General features: G+C 40.6%; 1 protein-coding gene across 4 annotated transcripts; it reads right to left on the bottom strand.

Annotated features, from left to right (window-relative positions):
- Positions 1-732: 732 nt before the first annotated feature.
- plcd1b (phospholipase C, delta 1b) lies at positions 733-11729 on the bottom strand. Of its 4 annotated transcripts, none has more exons than XM_042703702.1 (15): positions 11504-11729; positions 10330-10521; positions 7875-8103; positions 7492-7621; positions 7058-7286; positions 6755-6956; positions 6420-6564; positions 5877-6029; positions 2855-3001; positions 2551-2710; positions 2111-2227; positions 1623-1801; positions 1365-1497; positions 1099-1248; positions 733-868 (listed from the first exon to the last, which is right to left on the bottom strand). In XM_042703702.1, the coding sequence occupies exons 1-15, from the start codon at positions 11652-11654 to the stop codon at positions 771-773; spliced, it is 2415 nt and encodes an 804-aa protein (XP_042559636.1). In that variant the 5' UTR covers positions 11655-11729; the 3' UTR covers positions 733-770. The 4 variants fall into 4 exon arrangements, with proteins under 4 accessions (XP_042559636.1, XP_042559637.1, XP_042559638.1 ...); XM_042703703.1 differs by having other exon boundaries at positions 10360-10521; positions 11504-11720; XM_042703704.1 differs by lacking the exon at positions 11504-11729 and adding an exon at positions 11202-11439.
- Between the last annotated feature and the right edge of the window lie 3265 nt (positions 11730-14994).

The following is a 14994-nucleotide window of genomic DNA, read 5'->3' as shown; positions in this document are numbered from 1 at the left end:
CACTCAGAACAAAAGTTCCATAGACTAAATGGGAACCGATCAGTGACTTCTGTTTTTAGTCACTGAAATCGATGCAATACAAAGGCTACAACGCGGTACAGGAAAGGACAAACAATAACTATAGACAGTTTTCTAACACATTTACTGTATACTTAGATGAGGCATACAAATACATGTACTATACACTGCTAAATTATTTAAAATAACTAATTTGATACTGATCGACAAATTATGTAGTGAATGCTAAAAGAGATAAACGGTAATCGAGGGTCTATTCCTGTATTCCTGCTCTCTAAGCTCAGTGTTTCCCTGCGTGAGTGACCACAATTGCCCTCATTTGTCTCAATGCAAATACTTGCAAATTGAACTGAGCACACATTGAAATAATAGGTTTCTGTCAGGAAGAAGTCAATTTAAGTGCATTACATTTGTAATATCGACTGTATACAGAGTGCAGAATATCATTATTACTGAAATATATCAATTATGAGTTAAAATACCGCTGAGACTTTTCTATGTACATATCATAAAACATTGTGGGATTACATAAATCAATTAAAATTGTCTAAAAAGTGGCAGTGACATTCTCGATTACACTTCGTGCAAATGCAATGTCTGTGTTCTTGTTTCAGATGAACTGTTGAGAGATATTTGATGGTAGAGTCACAATAGAAGAGAAAAGGCTAAATCCTCCTGGCGTATATTCCAAGCCTCAGAGGATGTGCAAATCGGCTGTGTGAAAAGGGTGTTTTGATCTGAGGCTATTGTGACTACTGTGACTCGTCATCCAGGATCATGGTGTGGACAAAGAGACCAGCTGAAGGTAGACGATCACCATTCTTGTTGACCAAAGGCACGTGGTGATATCCTGGAAAAAGAAACAAACTTCATGACTAAATGAGGACTATTTCCTGTCACGCATTCACCAAAGAGCGCTTGCTAGGTGGGGCTGATGAAAAATGTGCTCTTAAAAATGAAGCTGAAACAGTTACATATTTGGCTGAAATGAAGGAACCTCTGTGGTCCCTGAGGGTGACCTTTCCACAGGAGAAACACTTTGATGGGTATTAAACTGGACACACCACATGAGAGACTTACCACGTTGAATGCTGGTAAAGGGTAGAGTGTACTGTCCAACAAACTCATTGGAAGATGTGGTATCATGATCTTCCACCACAAAGCGCACCAGAGCCAGTTCCGGGACATAAACATCAAACTGGAACCTGGCATTCCAGCTTGGATTGAATCCTAAACACAAAAAGGCAAAAAAATAAAAAATATTAGCCAACATTCAAAAACTGAAATGTAGGTTTCTGTCATACAGACACACAAATAATTAAGTCTCAAAGCTGGCTATATTTTACCGTTGTTCTCAACGGGCTCTGTTTCTTTTGTAGCCACGTCGCTGTTCACACCGTAGATCTCCACCCTCACCAGTGGATCAACGATGGATGTCTTTTTTGGATTTACTTTGGGTAGCTGTTGAGCTGAAATCACCTAGTAACAAAACAAACCCCTTCAGAGTGAGCATCGAATTCGAGCACCCAATAACGCTTGTCAGTCGTGCACTCGCAGCCATTTGAGGGTTGCAGCGCATGAATTATGCTAAGCTAGACTCTGACCATGACATGAAATGTCTTGTGCTGAAGCCACCCTCCCCGAGTGAGTGTGATGGGGTCAAACTCAGAAGCCCTGTCCCTCAGGTAAGCTGGCTTCAGGATGTAGCCACTCTGTCCATTGGGCAGAAATCGGCCTTGGTTCACATCCATCTCTAAGCTTTGAGTCTGGAAGTTCAGGGCAACTAGAGGGAGCAGATGGGAGAGGGAGGGATGGAGTGGTTAGCTATACTGGGTCGACACATGACTGTGCATTTGCAGAGCTTCAACAGGAAAAAGTAGACTTTGAAAAACATTACTGTATCTCTCAACACGTCTGAAAACATTACTGTATCTCATCACAGCCGCTCAAGTAAAACCTCACTTCGCCAGACAAAAACAAACGTTGAATTTCTTTCTTATCAGAGGTAGTGTGCAGATTTTACACAGAGATCTGCCCTCAAAGTGTAAACTGTTCTGGCTCATATATATATATATATCCCCAAGTGCAGTACCTATCTGACAGCCACTGTTCCAAAGTGGGACAGGATTGTAGTTGGATGAGTCTGTCCTCATGCCTGCTGGGTAGATCCGGCTGAGTTTGTCAACATTGTGGTGAATGTACTGGTTTGCTGCAATAGAAAGACAGTTCTTACTTTTCACCTTTGCACTTTTGCCCTTCATAATCTTTATCGGTAATGATTCTTATCACACACCTACAATTATTACTACAATGACAGGTGCTACAAAGAGAAATGTACTGTATATCTTGGGTGAAGTTGAAGTAGTATATATGATCTGCTTAAATTACAGGAAACAGGAAAAAACCTATTCCTTAAACCCCAATTTATCTAAGCACTTTGTGGGAATACATTAGTTATATCTTTTGGTAATAGTATAATGACAGCTAACACATTGTTTTAGGAAGACTTCCTGTCAACACCAAATGTATTACCTGACTCCTCCGCCAGCTTAACTGATTTTCCCTCCTTAAAAGACGACATCTCATAGAAGCTCAGGTTGTCTTTGGCATCCTCAAAGCCGTTGAAATGCACACTTTTGCAGTAGATGACGATGTCAGACAGTTCCTTGGCCAGTTTCAACGTCTTGCTCTCCTGCAAGCCCACAGAACACATGACTTAGTCACCAACAGATAACCACTTCATTAAGATGGCCTTATGATACCTGAACAGAATTTCAGCGTGAAAATTGTGCTTCGTTTTTAGAGTTACATAGAGTTATAGAGGCCAGTTGTGTACCTTAGGTTTTTGATCTTCTTCCTCCTCATCATCCCCAGACTCCTCCTCCTCAGAGACAATGTCCTCAGTGCTGTTGGCTTTCGTGGTGAAGCTGTCCTCGAGTTTGTTCAATCTCTTCCCTTTGATCACGAACCGTCCTTTCAGTTCCTAAATCAACATCCAGACACAAACTCACTTGAGTCAGTGTATTACTGATAAGCAACATAAAAAAACACTCTCATTGCCTTCCCTAACCCTATACAGCATGAATGAATCAATAAACCTCTCAAGTGGTGAAAATATACATTCAATACTATTCAAGGTGTTTGCTACCTCAAATGATCTTTCTGAAAAAAGAAAACGAGAAAATTCACTTTTGTTAGCTGTGGCTTGACCAAACAAAGACACGCCTCATCCGAGGACTGACGGAAAAACAAATATTACGCAAGATATAATTACAAATTCCTCTGAGGCAAAACCACATCCCCATAGTGATTATGGGGGATCTTTCAATTCAGCACCACCAGAAGTGGCTGACCACCTAAATGCAAAGAGTGAGCATTTACCAAAAAGTATTAAGGGGTTCTTTACACTAACACTAGCAGTTCATCTGTACAATATATATGAACTACAATGTTCAGTATAGTTGGAAGCATATAGGTCATGTAGCAGAGCAAGCAGGAAAAGCCAGATGCAGAATTCAGGGAGCTGAATGGTCACCAACTGTTTGGATTTCAGACATTCCACCCTGAAAACGGACTCTCGTCCAGACGAGCAACATACAGATCCATCCAGCCAAACCCTTCATAGTCCACACAACCCAAAGCAATTTCACAAAATACACAAATACATAAAAATTGCCTCAGCGTTGATATCCTTGATCATTCTTATATACAGCGGGTAAAATAAGTATTGAACACGTCACCAATTTTCTCAGTAAATATATTTCCAAAGGTGCTGTTGACATGAAATTTTCATCAGATGTTGGGAACAACCCAAGTAATGCATACATACAAAGAAACCAAACTGAATACGTTCAGAAATTAAGTTATGTGTAAAACTGTGAAATGACACAGGGAAAAAGTATTGAAGACATGAAGAAAGGGAGGTGCAAAAAGGAATAGAAAGCCAAGACAACAGCTGAAATCTATTAGTTATTATCATTATCATTAGAAAGCAATCCGGCCCCTTTTCAGTGCAAATTAATATCAACTGGTTCAGTCCCAACTGATAGCCTATTAAAAGGTGTCTCATTACTAAGGTGTCACACAAGACACATCTCATAATGGGTAAAAGCAAAGAGCTCTTGCAAGATCGTCGCAACCTTATTGTTGCAAAACATACTGATGGCATTGTTTACGGACACATTTCTAAACTTCTGAATGTTTCAGTGAGCACTGTTGGGGCCATAATCCGGAAGTGGAAAGAAAATCATTTCACCATAAACTAGCCACGACCAGGTGCTCCTCGCAAGATTTCTGACAGAGGAGTGAAAATAATTATCAGAAGAGTTGTCCAAGAGCCAAGGACCACTTGTGAAGAGCTTCAGAAAGACCTGGAATTAGCAGGTACATGTAGCAGGTACACTTGTACAGGTACAAGTAATGCACTCAACCTAGTTTGACGATAACCGTACTGAGCAGTCCTTTATGGTGCCAGTGTGGTTAGTACGCCATTTCCTGTTTATTTATCTCTGGAAAATCTGTGTGTCTTTACAAGTGTTTGTAACCCCCCCCCCTCCTTTCCTCCTGTGAGGCGCATTGTGTTACCTCCTGGTATGAAATGCGCCGTACAAAAAAGTTTGATTGATTGATTGATTGATTGATTGATTGAACCGCCATGGCTCACCACGCAAGATTCCATTGCTGAAGAAAAAGCATGTTGAAGCTCGTTTAAAGTTTGCTGCACAACATTTGGACAAGCCTGTGAAATACTGGGAGAATATAGTCAGATGAGAGCAAAATTGAACTCTTTGGATGCCATAATACACACCATGTTTGGAGGACAAATGGCACTGCACATCACCCTAAAAACACCATAGCAACAGTGAAGTTTGGAGGTGGGAACATCATGGTGTGGGGCTGCTTTTCAGCATACGGTACTGGCAAACTTCACATAATTGAAGGAAGGATGAATGGGAAAATGTACAAATCTGCTGCCATCTACCAGGATGATGAAGATGAAACGAGGGTGGACATTTCAGCAAGACAATGATCCCAAACACACAGCCAAGGAAACTCTCAATTGGCTTTAGAGAAAGAAAATAAAGCTGCTAGAATGGCCCAGCCAATCATCTGACTTAGTCCAATTGGAAATCTATGGAAAGAACTGAAGATCAGAGTTCATAGAGAAGGCCCACAGAACCTTCAAGATTTGAAGACTGTTTGTGTGGAAGAATGGGCCAAAATCACACCTGAGCAATGCATACAACTAGTTTCTCCATACAGGAGGCGTCTTAAAGATGTCATTACCAACAAAGGCTTTTGTATAAAAGTATGAAATAAATATTAGTAAGCGTGTTCAATACTTTTTCCCTGTGTCATTTCACATTATTACACATAACTTAATTTCTGAACTTATTTGCTTTGGTTTCTTTGTATGAATGGATTACTTGGGTTAGGGTTAGCCAACCAACATTTGGTGAACATTTCATGTCAATAGCACCTTTGGAAAATATATTTACTGAGAAAAATGGTGACGTTTTCATTACTTATTTTACCCGCTGTATATATATTATATATACTTTTTGTGGTTGTCTGGCATAAATTTCAGAGTCCTTCAACAGCGCAACACGTTGAAGATTTTGACTTTTACAAAGGTCCCACCAGCTTTATTAAAGCTTAATATGGTACACAGTAATTTGATAAGGGTGTCATATTTGCTCATTCTACTGAGGTGGGGTGTTCCTACCAGCTGCAGAAAGATGACACCCACACGCGGGTAATGGGCTCTAGAATAAAAGTCACAGTTCAACCATGTGATATATTTTTCATGGCTGGTTCTCAACCGCAGTGACTAGTGATTTAGCAGAATACATCCTCACCTCTGGAGAAGGGAAGCCTGTGGGTATCTGGTCCCCGAGAGGCTTCGTGACCAGGGCACTGCCCAGGATGGAGATCATATGCTGGGCCATGATCTTCTGCTGCTCCACACTACAGTGGTTCTCCAGAGAAAGGATCACTGGGTATTCTGATGTCTGAGAGGAAGTGAAAGGACTTTGAACTCAAAACACTCATTACCGTTAAAAGAGAAAGATACATCAAACACACTAGTAGATGAGGGATATTGCTTTTATCATCGTAGTTTGAGGGATATTGCTTTTATCATGGCTAGACTGCACTCCAGCTGATACAAGCACTATTTGAAAAGAATTTTGAACATATCGCAGAAGTTGTGCAGTTATTTATATTGCTATTTTAGACACATGTGCCTTGTACTATTAGTGTACTGGCTTGCTGTTAGGAGCATTACTGTGAAAATGAGTGACAGAGTTTAACAATGGTGTAACTATTAACCAATCAGTGCCGTCTAATAAAACAATCCCTTTGTGAACCACCATGGCAATTTAGCTTGATTTATGGCGTACCTTAAAGGCGTAGTCCTTGATAGCCTTGATGGCATCTTTGAAGAGGATCTTGGACGTGAGCGTGTAACCATGGTAAATGACCGGCTCATCATCTGATCCATCCCAGCAGTCTAGCTCCACACAGCGGCAGCTCTTCAGAAGAGCCCTGAGACCATAACAGATTTCTTCAGGAAGTGAACTTTGTCCACAACTGTTTGGTGTGGCAGTGGCGTTTCATACCAATCAAGTGAGACAATACCAGACACACCTGGGTGTGGTACAGGTGTGGTACCATCTCTTTATACATGCAACTAAGAACCTGATTCCTTTTAATAGTGGGGACATAGTCAGTTTACCTTATATATGCCTCGGTGCTGCTGGGTCCCTTCAGCTGGTCCTCCATCAGATACGTGTTGTGGGAAGAGGAGATGAAGTAATGGTTGAGGGGCTGAGTCATGTCCTGATACACACTCCTGTGGGCAGGGTTGAAAATCAGACACTCTGGCTGGTGCAGGTACATCATGAACCCGTCCTTGGACATCATCTTCTTCTCTTTCGCTGTAGAGGAAGGGAACTGTAATTCCTCGCAAAGTTGTGGCCGAGTTTGAATTGCCTTAAATGGGTAGCTAGCATATACTAAAGACCTAGAGGGTACCTACCAGAGCTGTCTGGCTCATACTTGTTGATGAGGGTGAGAGCATGGTTCAGATCCACAGCCTCTCTCTGCTCTGTGATCAGGAAGTTCAGCAGGTCCTCGGCATTCATCATGCCCCCAGTCTTGGCGTATTTTTCATAGATGGTACCAATCTCCTCACGGTCTGTGAGAATTTCATAGAAGTGTTCTATTTCTTTACCATCCAGAAATCCACATTTGGACTGGTCACATTTCTGGGAGAGAGAGAGAAAATCATTCCTCTATTCAGTACAGCAGTACTTCCATTTATCTTGAGACATTTATGTTGTTTTTTGACTGCATGTTATGTTGTAATAACACATTTGCATCCCTTTTGCTACCGGTTTGGATATTGCATGAATTGAACTAAGTTCAAGTTATCTTTGTATTCATTGTAAGGGAAGTCCTTCATAGTATCACCTCAAATACTGTCTGAGCATACGCGTCATCCACTTCAATGTTGATATGATGCATGAAGCTCTTGAGCTCTTTCAGACACATTTTGTTGTTGCGATCCTTGTCTGCTTTGCGCATGCAGTTGAAGATCCAGCTTAGGTTTTGATGTAAGGCTTTCAAATAGATACATCAAGGCTATACTAGGGAGTAATCAAGCAACACCCCCCTAGTAAGTTACTATTAAGTTTAGAGGGCTGAAACTTAAAGGTACAAAGGGGTTTTGTGAAAATGTCTCAATATGTCAGGAAGTCATGAAGCATGAAGCATTTTCATTCTTCACACAACAAAAACGACTTACTGCATCTTATAGTCCAAGGCTCTGATAGGCTAACTGGTCAAAAGGATACTGCTCAGTCTTCTGTTGCTGGGTAAGTTTGCCCATGTTGGACATGAGCTTTTCCAACCCAGTAACCCACTGTTTGGCCTCCTCCTCAGAGCTGGCGATCAGGTCCAGGTTTTTGCGGCGACTCTTGAACAGGATGGAAAAGGCTCGACTTTCCACCTTGTCATCTGTGTGCTTCCTCAGCCCCTCTGTATGCCGGCCCTGCCTCACCGTAGCGATGTCGTCGACGCAGACTATCAAAGGAAACAAGTGAGTTCTAAATCTGCACCATAGAGTTGCAGTCCTGTATTTCATTCAGAGCATGGTGCTACAAATTCTAGGGTAAGTGGTTGGTTTGCATTGACAGAGGATTTCATGGGATGATCTATTTGTGCAACATACTGTACATGGAGATATTGGAATGTATTCCATAATACATGGAAGTATTAAATGCAAGTAACCATGTAATATGACTGCATGCATCCATGCATTCTTTATAATATATTTGTTTTCTGACTACTTCCTTAATTGCACATAATTCCGTTCCCTCAAGTATTTAGTATCTAGTTTAGTAGACAAAGAAATCTGAGTGAGGAAAAAAAAAGAGGAAGTCCAACACTGAATCCCAGAGGATCACTTGATATTCTGATGTCTGAGAGGAAGTGAAAGGACTCTGAACCCAAAACTCATTACCATTTAAAGAGAAAGATACATCTAACGTAGTGGTAGATGACTCAGACCTTTGAGGGATATTGCTTTTATCATGGCTAGACTGCACTCCAGCAGATACTAAGCACTATTTGAAAATAATTGTGAACATATCACACAGGTTGTTCAGTGCCCTGTACTATTAGTGTAGTGAAGTGAATGCATGCATGCATGCATTCTGTATAACAATATATTTGTTTTCTGACTACTTCCTTAATCGCGCATAATAAACCAATAAATCTGAGGGAGGAATAGAAAAGTGTGAAAGTCCAACTCTGAAACCTTGTTCTTTCTGATGTCTTTACCTCAAATGCAGTATCAAAGAGAATCACACCACACATTGTAGTGACTCAAATGTTTTATGGTTATCTATCAACATGAATCAGATTTGCCATTGTCATACGCCTATACCAGTAGTTTGAAAGAGCAAGGCACAGTTGTTGTTATAACTTTATACAGTTTATTATCCATCATAATCCTCTGACTCACTGGTCTGTTTGCCATATAACAGCAATAAAGCAAAAATCACCATGGATATTATCTGTAATTCATTGCATCACTTGTAGTTTACAACTTGACTAAATAGACCATGCCTGCCTCTGCCATTTGGCTGAGTGACCGACACAGGATCATAGATCAGTATAAAAGAAACAAAATACATAGAAGCACAATGCACGGCTCTATGAACATCAGTAAGAGTCACAGGTAAAAGACAAAAGCACTAATTATAAAGAGTACAGTACTAAATATACCCAGCTGTAAAAATGTTTGAATATATATATCGAAATAGCCACAAAATATGGCATGGGTAGATGTATAACTGACAGTCACTCAAACTTATACAAGATAATTGAGTTTACTTGCTTTTATGATGTATTATCGTCATTATAGAGGCGCCTGGATGGCAGCCTGTTACAGTGGCTCCTTTACTTGCGATTTTCATTGTTTTTCATTGTTTTTCTCCTTTAACACGGCTCTGGACTGTGAACTTATATGGTCTATTTTCATTTTAATTTTTTTCCTATCCCCATCTCCCCCCTCCTTACTGGACTGAGCTACCTATGACAAAAGAATACCACCAACATTGTTGTGTGGCAATGAAGTTTGTATCTATCTATCTATCTATCTATCTATCTATCTATCTATCTATGAACACAGTCTTCAAATTTGAGCATTGTGTATTTGTAAATGGCATGGTGTTTGTTTTTGAGGTCATGAGTGCCGGGATCGCCAAGTGAAGAGATGAGGGTATGGGGCTCAAGTGTTCATACTAAACATTGTCATTTCCCCCTACCATCTTAGTTTTATGTGGCCGTTCTACAGTGTCCAAATATCGTTTGGCTTGTGATACCTTATTTTCAATCAACTTTGAATCTCTTTATACCCAATTTGACCTTACTGACACACACATACCTCCAGTAGCATACCAGATATTTTAATGAACTTGGCAAAAAAACATCCAACCCAACTCCCCTGAGACCACAAATGAACCTTTCATCGATACCATATGGGATTTAGCATTAAACACATTTTTCTGACTGGTTTGAACCACCCCTATACATTAGTCACAGTCCTGAAGCTGTGTGAATCTGTGATTTTTACCCTCAAAAGGAAAACACAGGATGAAATGTACCCATTTCAAGTTTTTAGGCATTGTATTTACTATATGAGGGCTGCTATCTTCAGTTAATTGTGCTCTATGAACATCCTCACAGCGGGTCTTCATGTAAAGTGAGACACACAGAGTGACGGCGACCGTGATGCTCACACACATGTGGGGTGGACGCCGAAGCAGGACTCACAGGTTGGATTGGAGGCCCTCACAGTCTTGTGTGACTCATACCACAAGGTCTTGCAGTCCTCCCTCAGCTTGTAGAAGCGTGTCTTCTTCCAGTTGCTGGAACGAACCTTCAGCAGGTCGCCGCCACTCAGCAGAAACTGAAGGTCTGGATCTCCATCCAAGCCTTATGCAACAGCCCAGAAGAGAGAGAGAGAAAGAGAGAGAACTCCAATTATTTGCCAGAGGTCATTATATAATATTTGACATCACACATCTTTTACTCATAAAACTGATTTTAGTTCTGTTTGGATTCCACATAAAGAGGAAATTCATCTTCATTCCATGAGTTTTGTATGGCGAGCTGACAGCTATTTGGTTTTTATAACAGATTCTGAAAAGATGTAGCCAATCTGATTTCGACCACAGCAGAAATTTAGATAGAATGCAAGAATGTGACTTAAAGAGAATCTTTTTTTGCAAGCTCACACGTGAATAAGTATTTTGGCCCATGCCAGCTAATAGATTGATAATTTTTCTCTTCAACATATGATGCTGCAAGACAAACACAGCAATACACAGTAGGTTATAACAGATGAAACGAGAAATACAAACCTTTTCGCAATCTTAAGCATGTTATGTTTCGCAATGACGTAGACTTGCTTTTAAGGTAACAATATTACCTTTCAACTACCATAATCGTTTTTGATGACGAGGACGATCATTGATAATTATCTGCTCAAAAACACACTGATGAGTTTTAAAATGAACAATTAACAGATACATTTTCAGAGGAGTCGCGATTAAAGTAACCTATATTGGTCCCAGAGATGTTTTTTAAAGCCCAGTTCATCAAAGCTATCTTACCCAAGAGTTTTGTGTTGATACCGGCCTCTTTCTTGCATTGTGCATAATGAAGTAGTTCCTCCGATTTTGTCCTTCGCGGTTCTCTTTGTATACACTGCATGGTGACACTTGCCCAAATTATGTTGTAGCGATCAGATATCTACCACAGTCTAATACATTCAAAAGTGAATACTGACGCTGCGGGATCTTTGGTCCATGGGGCGTGTACTATTCAAAGTTCACTCCTAGCTCTGAACATCCCCATTGTAATCACAGATCACACCGAAGACGACACGGGAAAACAGAGCTACACAGTAGCCTACCTGTTCGATGCCACAGCTTTGCCGAGATTCCAGATGGACAATATCTTTCGACACTGTAGAATGAGCCTAATGTGATGTCAAAGTCTATGAAGATTATGCCCTTGCGTCCAACTGTGATATAGCCTAAGTAACAATATCGGCTACAAATCATTTGAACAAACTCAACATAGTAAGCTACATCCTACACCAATTCCATAGAATGGGCCATCATCAGGCCCGAGCCTGACACCGGATATATGACCTAGGATAACTTTTGTTATTTTGATGGAACGTCAGTTAATAGTGTCTAAAACTTCAGAACGAGGCCTCTATTGATAGGTAAGGGTGGGGGGCCATCTAGTGGTACAAGGACAACGTTGTCCAACCTCAAGCTAGGCCTGGCCTGAGTCTAGCAAATGTTAAACAGAATTAATTCAATACCGACAGTTTCGGTGTATTCGTTGTATAGACATGTAGCCTTAAGATGAGTTTTGTGTGCCAAGTGTCTGCACTCACGCAGCATTGTATAATGTGGCCAACGTTGTATATGTGTAGGCTATCAGTGGGTTCGCAATGTATTTACAGGTGAAGTGTGGTATGCCACAGAAAGTAGTTTTAGTCTGCAATATTTTAAATTATTGTCTTTGTTTGAAAAGGTTCAGCATTCGGCTACAGACATGGCTCGCGCTAATAAGATATTTTCACTAGCCTATATCTTGAATCATCACACAAAAATGCCACATACGAGGAAGGCCTTATGAAAAAGATACTTGAAATGATATTATACCTGCTGCCCCACCTTTCTTCACACGTTTACTGGAAATGCCCAGAGGCAATTTATAATTCTACCCTTCACCGGTGTTACAACTTTAGAGTACCCCAACATTTCGTGCTTATGACCATTGTTATAGGCTATAGATATCGGTTCATAAATAAAAAGTTAAATCTTTTTAAATAACCCAAAGTTGAGAAAGAGAAAGTTTTTATCATCTCAGATGGCCTTTAAATAAGTTAATGTAACCCCTACATCACCATGACCCGCACATACTATAAATAAATACACAACTCTGTTATATTAGGCTGCGTGCAATAGGCTATTATTATATTATAGGCTACCAGATTGCATATTATAGCGTTCAGAATAAGAAGAATGAAACGTAGGTTTTCCAGCGTAGAAGGACCAGCAACATAATATCTGACTCACCTTGTTTACTGACAATGCCATTCGATTCCATTCTTTTCAATTTGTAGGTCCTTATCAAGAGGACGAGAAAGTGTCTGTCGGGAGAAGGGGGGCTATTTTAAATCCTCAACCATGTGCGCTGTTAGCGCGGCAATGGGGGAATCGACTATTTACCGATAACTGTGGACCACTGCTGCGTCTTCATAGAACCCAACCCAAGAGTTAACTGAAAAATGTGGTTCTACTTTAGGAGTTTTTCAAGGGCCACTCCCACTACACCGGTCTAACGAGCTCACGGGGAGTGTATGATGTAAACACTTCATTCTCTTATTCTGTGACAAAAAAGTCACTCGATACCTGGCCGCAGTACTGATGTGTATACAGTCTTGGATTTTGTAGACTATAAGGATTTGTCATTCAAGGTGTGGCCTGGGTCAACTGAAAGACCTTCAGCCAACAGCTGTGGTGTTGGAACATAGGGTAAGAACACCCCATTCAATTTTAGCCTAGAGGGGTCATGTCTACAAAACCACCTGCAATGAGCCTACATGATTTTTTGTCAAGTGGGCATACACCTAAGACATGGAGACATAGGGGGAAACAGGAAAAGGGAGAAGCCGAATACAAACTAAAGTGGGTGTGATAGCCTACTTGTGAACCATGATCAACCTCTGAGCAGAAATTAATTTTGGGATGTAGGGTAGTGTAACTTCTCTAAACTCATTCCCTCAAGTCTTATCAAGAACTGAGCTTACCAGTTGGACCCGACAATATGACAGACGTAGTCCCCCATGTGCCAATGCAGAACTAAATTCATGAAGAGCTTGAATGTATGAAGGTGGAACAGGCTTATTTATTGAACTTTACTGCAAAGTAGCTGTATACTATTCAGAGGGGTAAAATGCATTTGTTTAGGTGTCACGTGGTTGCATGTTCTGTTACTGAAAGTGGTTTATCAACATTTTTAGGTGGCATAAAAATGACTATCCTATGCCATATTATGATTTCAATGCTCAAGGTGAAGCACTGTATTTTACCTGCATGGGAGCATTGATCATATAGGAACGTGGAAGGGCTTAACATGTCCTCCCCTCTGTAGTGTAGTTCTAACTGGTCAAACAATCACAGAGGAAAGCTTATCCACATTTCTTGTGATACTCAGCAGTCCCATTCATGACCGGCTTACTTCCCCAGCGGAGTCAGCACTGGGGTGAGTGCATTTTCACACTGGGCTTGTGCTCTGTTACAGGAAGAGGCAACGGTCCCCAAATCCGTCCCTCTATTGGTGGGATAGGGATCGTATGCAGAGAAGGATTGCGTGTGAAATTAAACCATTTAAATAGTCTGATCTGACATTTAAAAACCGGCAAAATGCAAAATAAGTTTGGATACTTTTAATGTAAGTCTGACATGAAGTTAAAAAAAATAAGTTGATTCATCCTTTCATTCATCAATTCATTGATTTAACCCTTTTATTCTTGGTACCTAAAATGACAAATTTGTGTGAAAACTGGAAACCTAGGGCCTAACATGTAGCAGGGATCTTTTGTTCCACAGATTTTAGAAAAAGCAATCAATTAGCCAGTGGAGGGTGAATATGTATTCTGTGGTGTGTAAATTGTGTGTGTGTTTTTGTTTTCGCGATATGACTGTAAGGGAACAAATTGGGTGGCTGATCTCTTCTGTCTTAGGGCACTCAAGATTCCCTCTTTCTCACTCTTAATTCCTTCTCTCGCGGTCACCATTTATATCCACATAACTATTGATTTTCCAGGAAGCTAGTCTCACAAGTCAGATATATCTTTGTCACATCATGACAACAGTACACATCTGGAGACCACCTGTTAAGATCAAGCAGAGGTCGTAGATCGAGGCAATTTTGGTCGCTGACAAGGAAATTCACATACACTTTAAATGATAAGAGCACTGTGATTATTTTCTTTGAGTCATGATATGGTTTTAGAATCATGAAATTCTTCAGTGATAAGATTCCTGCCTCTAATCCTTTCCCCCGCCATTGGTAGAGCAAAGTGACAACAACACCAAGGACATGTGTTTTATTCAGAGTACATATATTATAAACCATTGAACAACAGCTTCTGTTAAAGGAGATAATATAAATGGAGATAATATAAAAGTGTAGCCTATACCCTCACAAGGGGTTTGACATGTTTCGAAATTTCAACCTCAGTTAACCTTCAAACCCCCCCCCCCCCCCCCCCCTTCAAATCCACCTCAGTCACGCCCTACAAACTAGAGGTGACTGGCCTAATTGTGTCCAGCCCTTTAAAACTACAAAAATACTGTCTGAAAAAAGAATGTAATTAAA

Source organism: Clupea harengus, chromosome 25, assembly GCF_900700415.2.
Source record: "Clupea harengus chromosome 25, Ch_v2.0.2, whole genome shotgun sequence".
In the NCBI taxonomy this organism is placed as follows: Eukaryota; Metazoa; Chordata; class Actinopteri; order Clupeiformes; family Clupeidae; genus Clupea; species Clupea harengus.
This window is presented reverse-complemented; position numbering and strand designations above follow the sequence as displayed.

Coding starts and splice junctions, on each gene's coding strand:
- plcd1b (XM_042703702.1), bottom strand. CDS start 11,654: ATGATTTGTAGCCGATATTGTTACTTAGGCTATATCACAGTTGGACGC. Junction 7,622..7,874: donor CAGCAACAGAAGACTGAGCA/GTATCCTTTTGA, acceptor TCAAAACCTAAG/CTGGATCTTCAACTGCATGC. Junction 2,711..2,854: donor AAGAAGATCAAAAACCTAAG/GTACACAACTGG, acceptor GTGGGCTTGCAG/GAGAGCAAGACGTTGAAACT.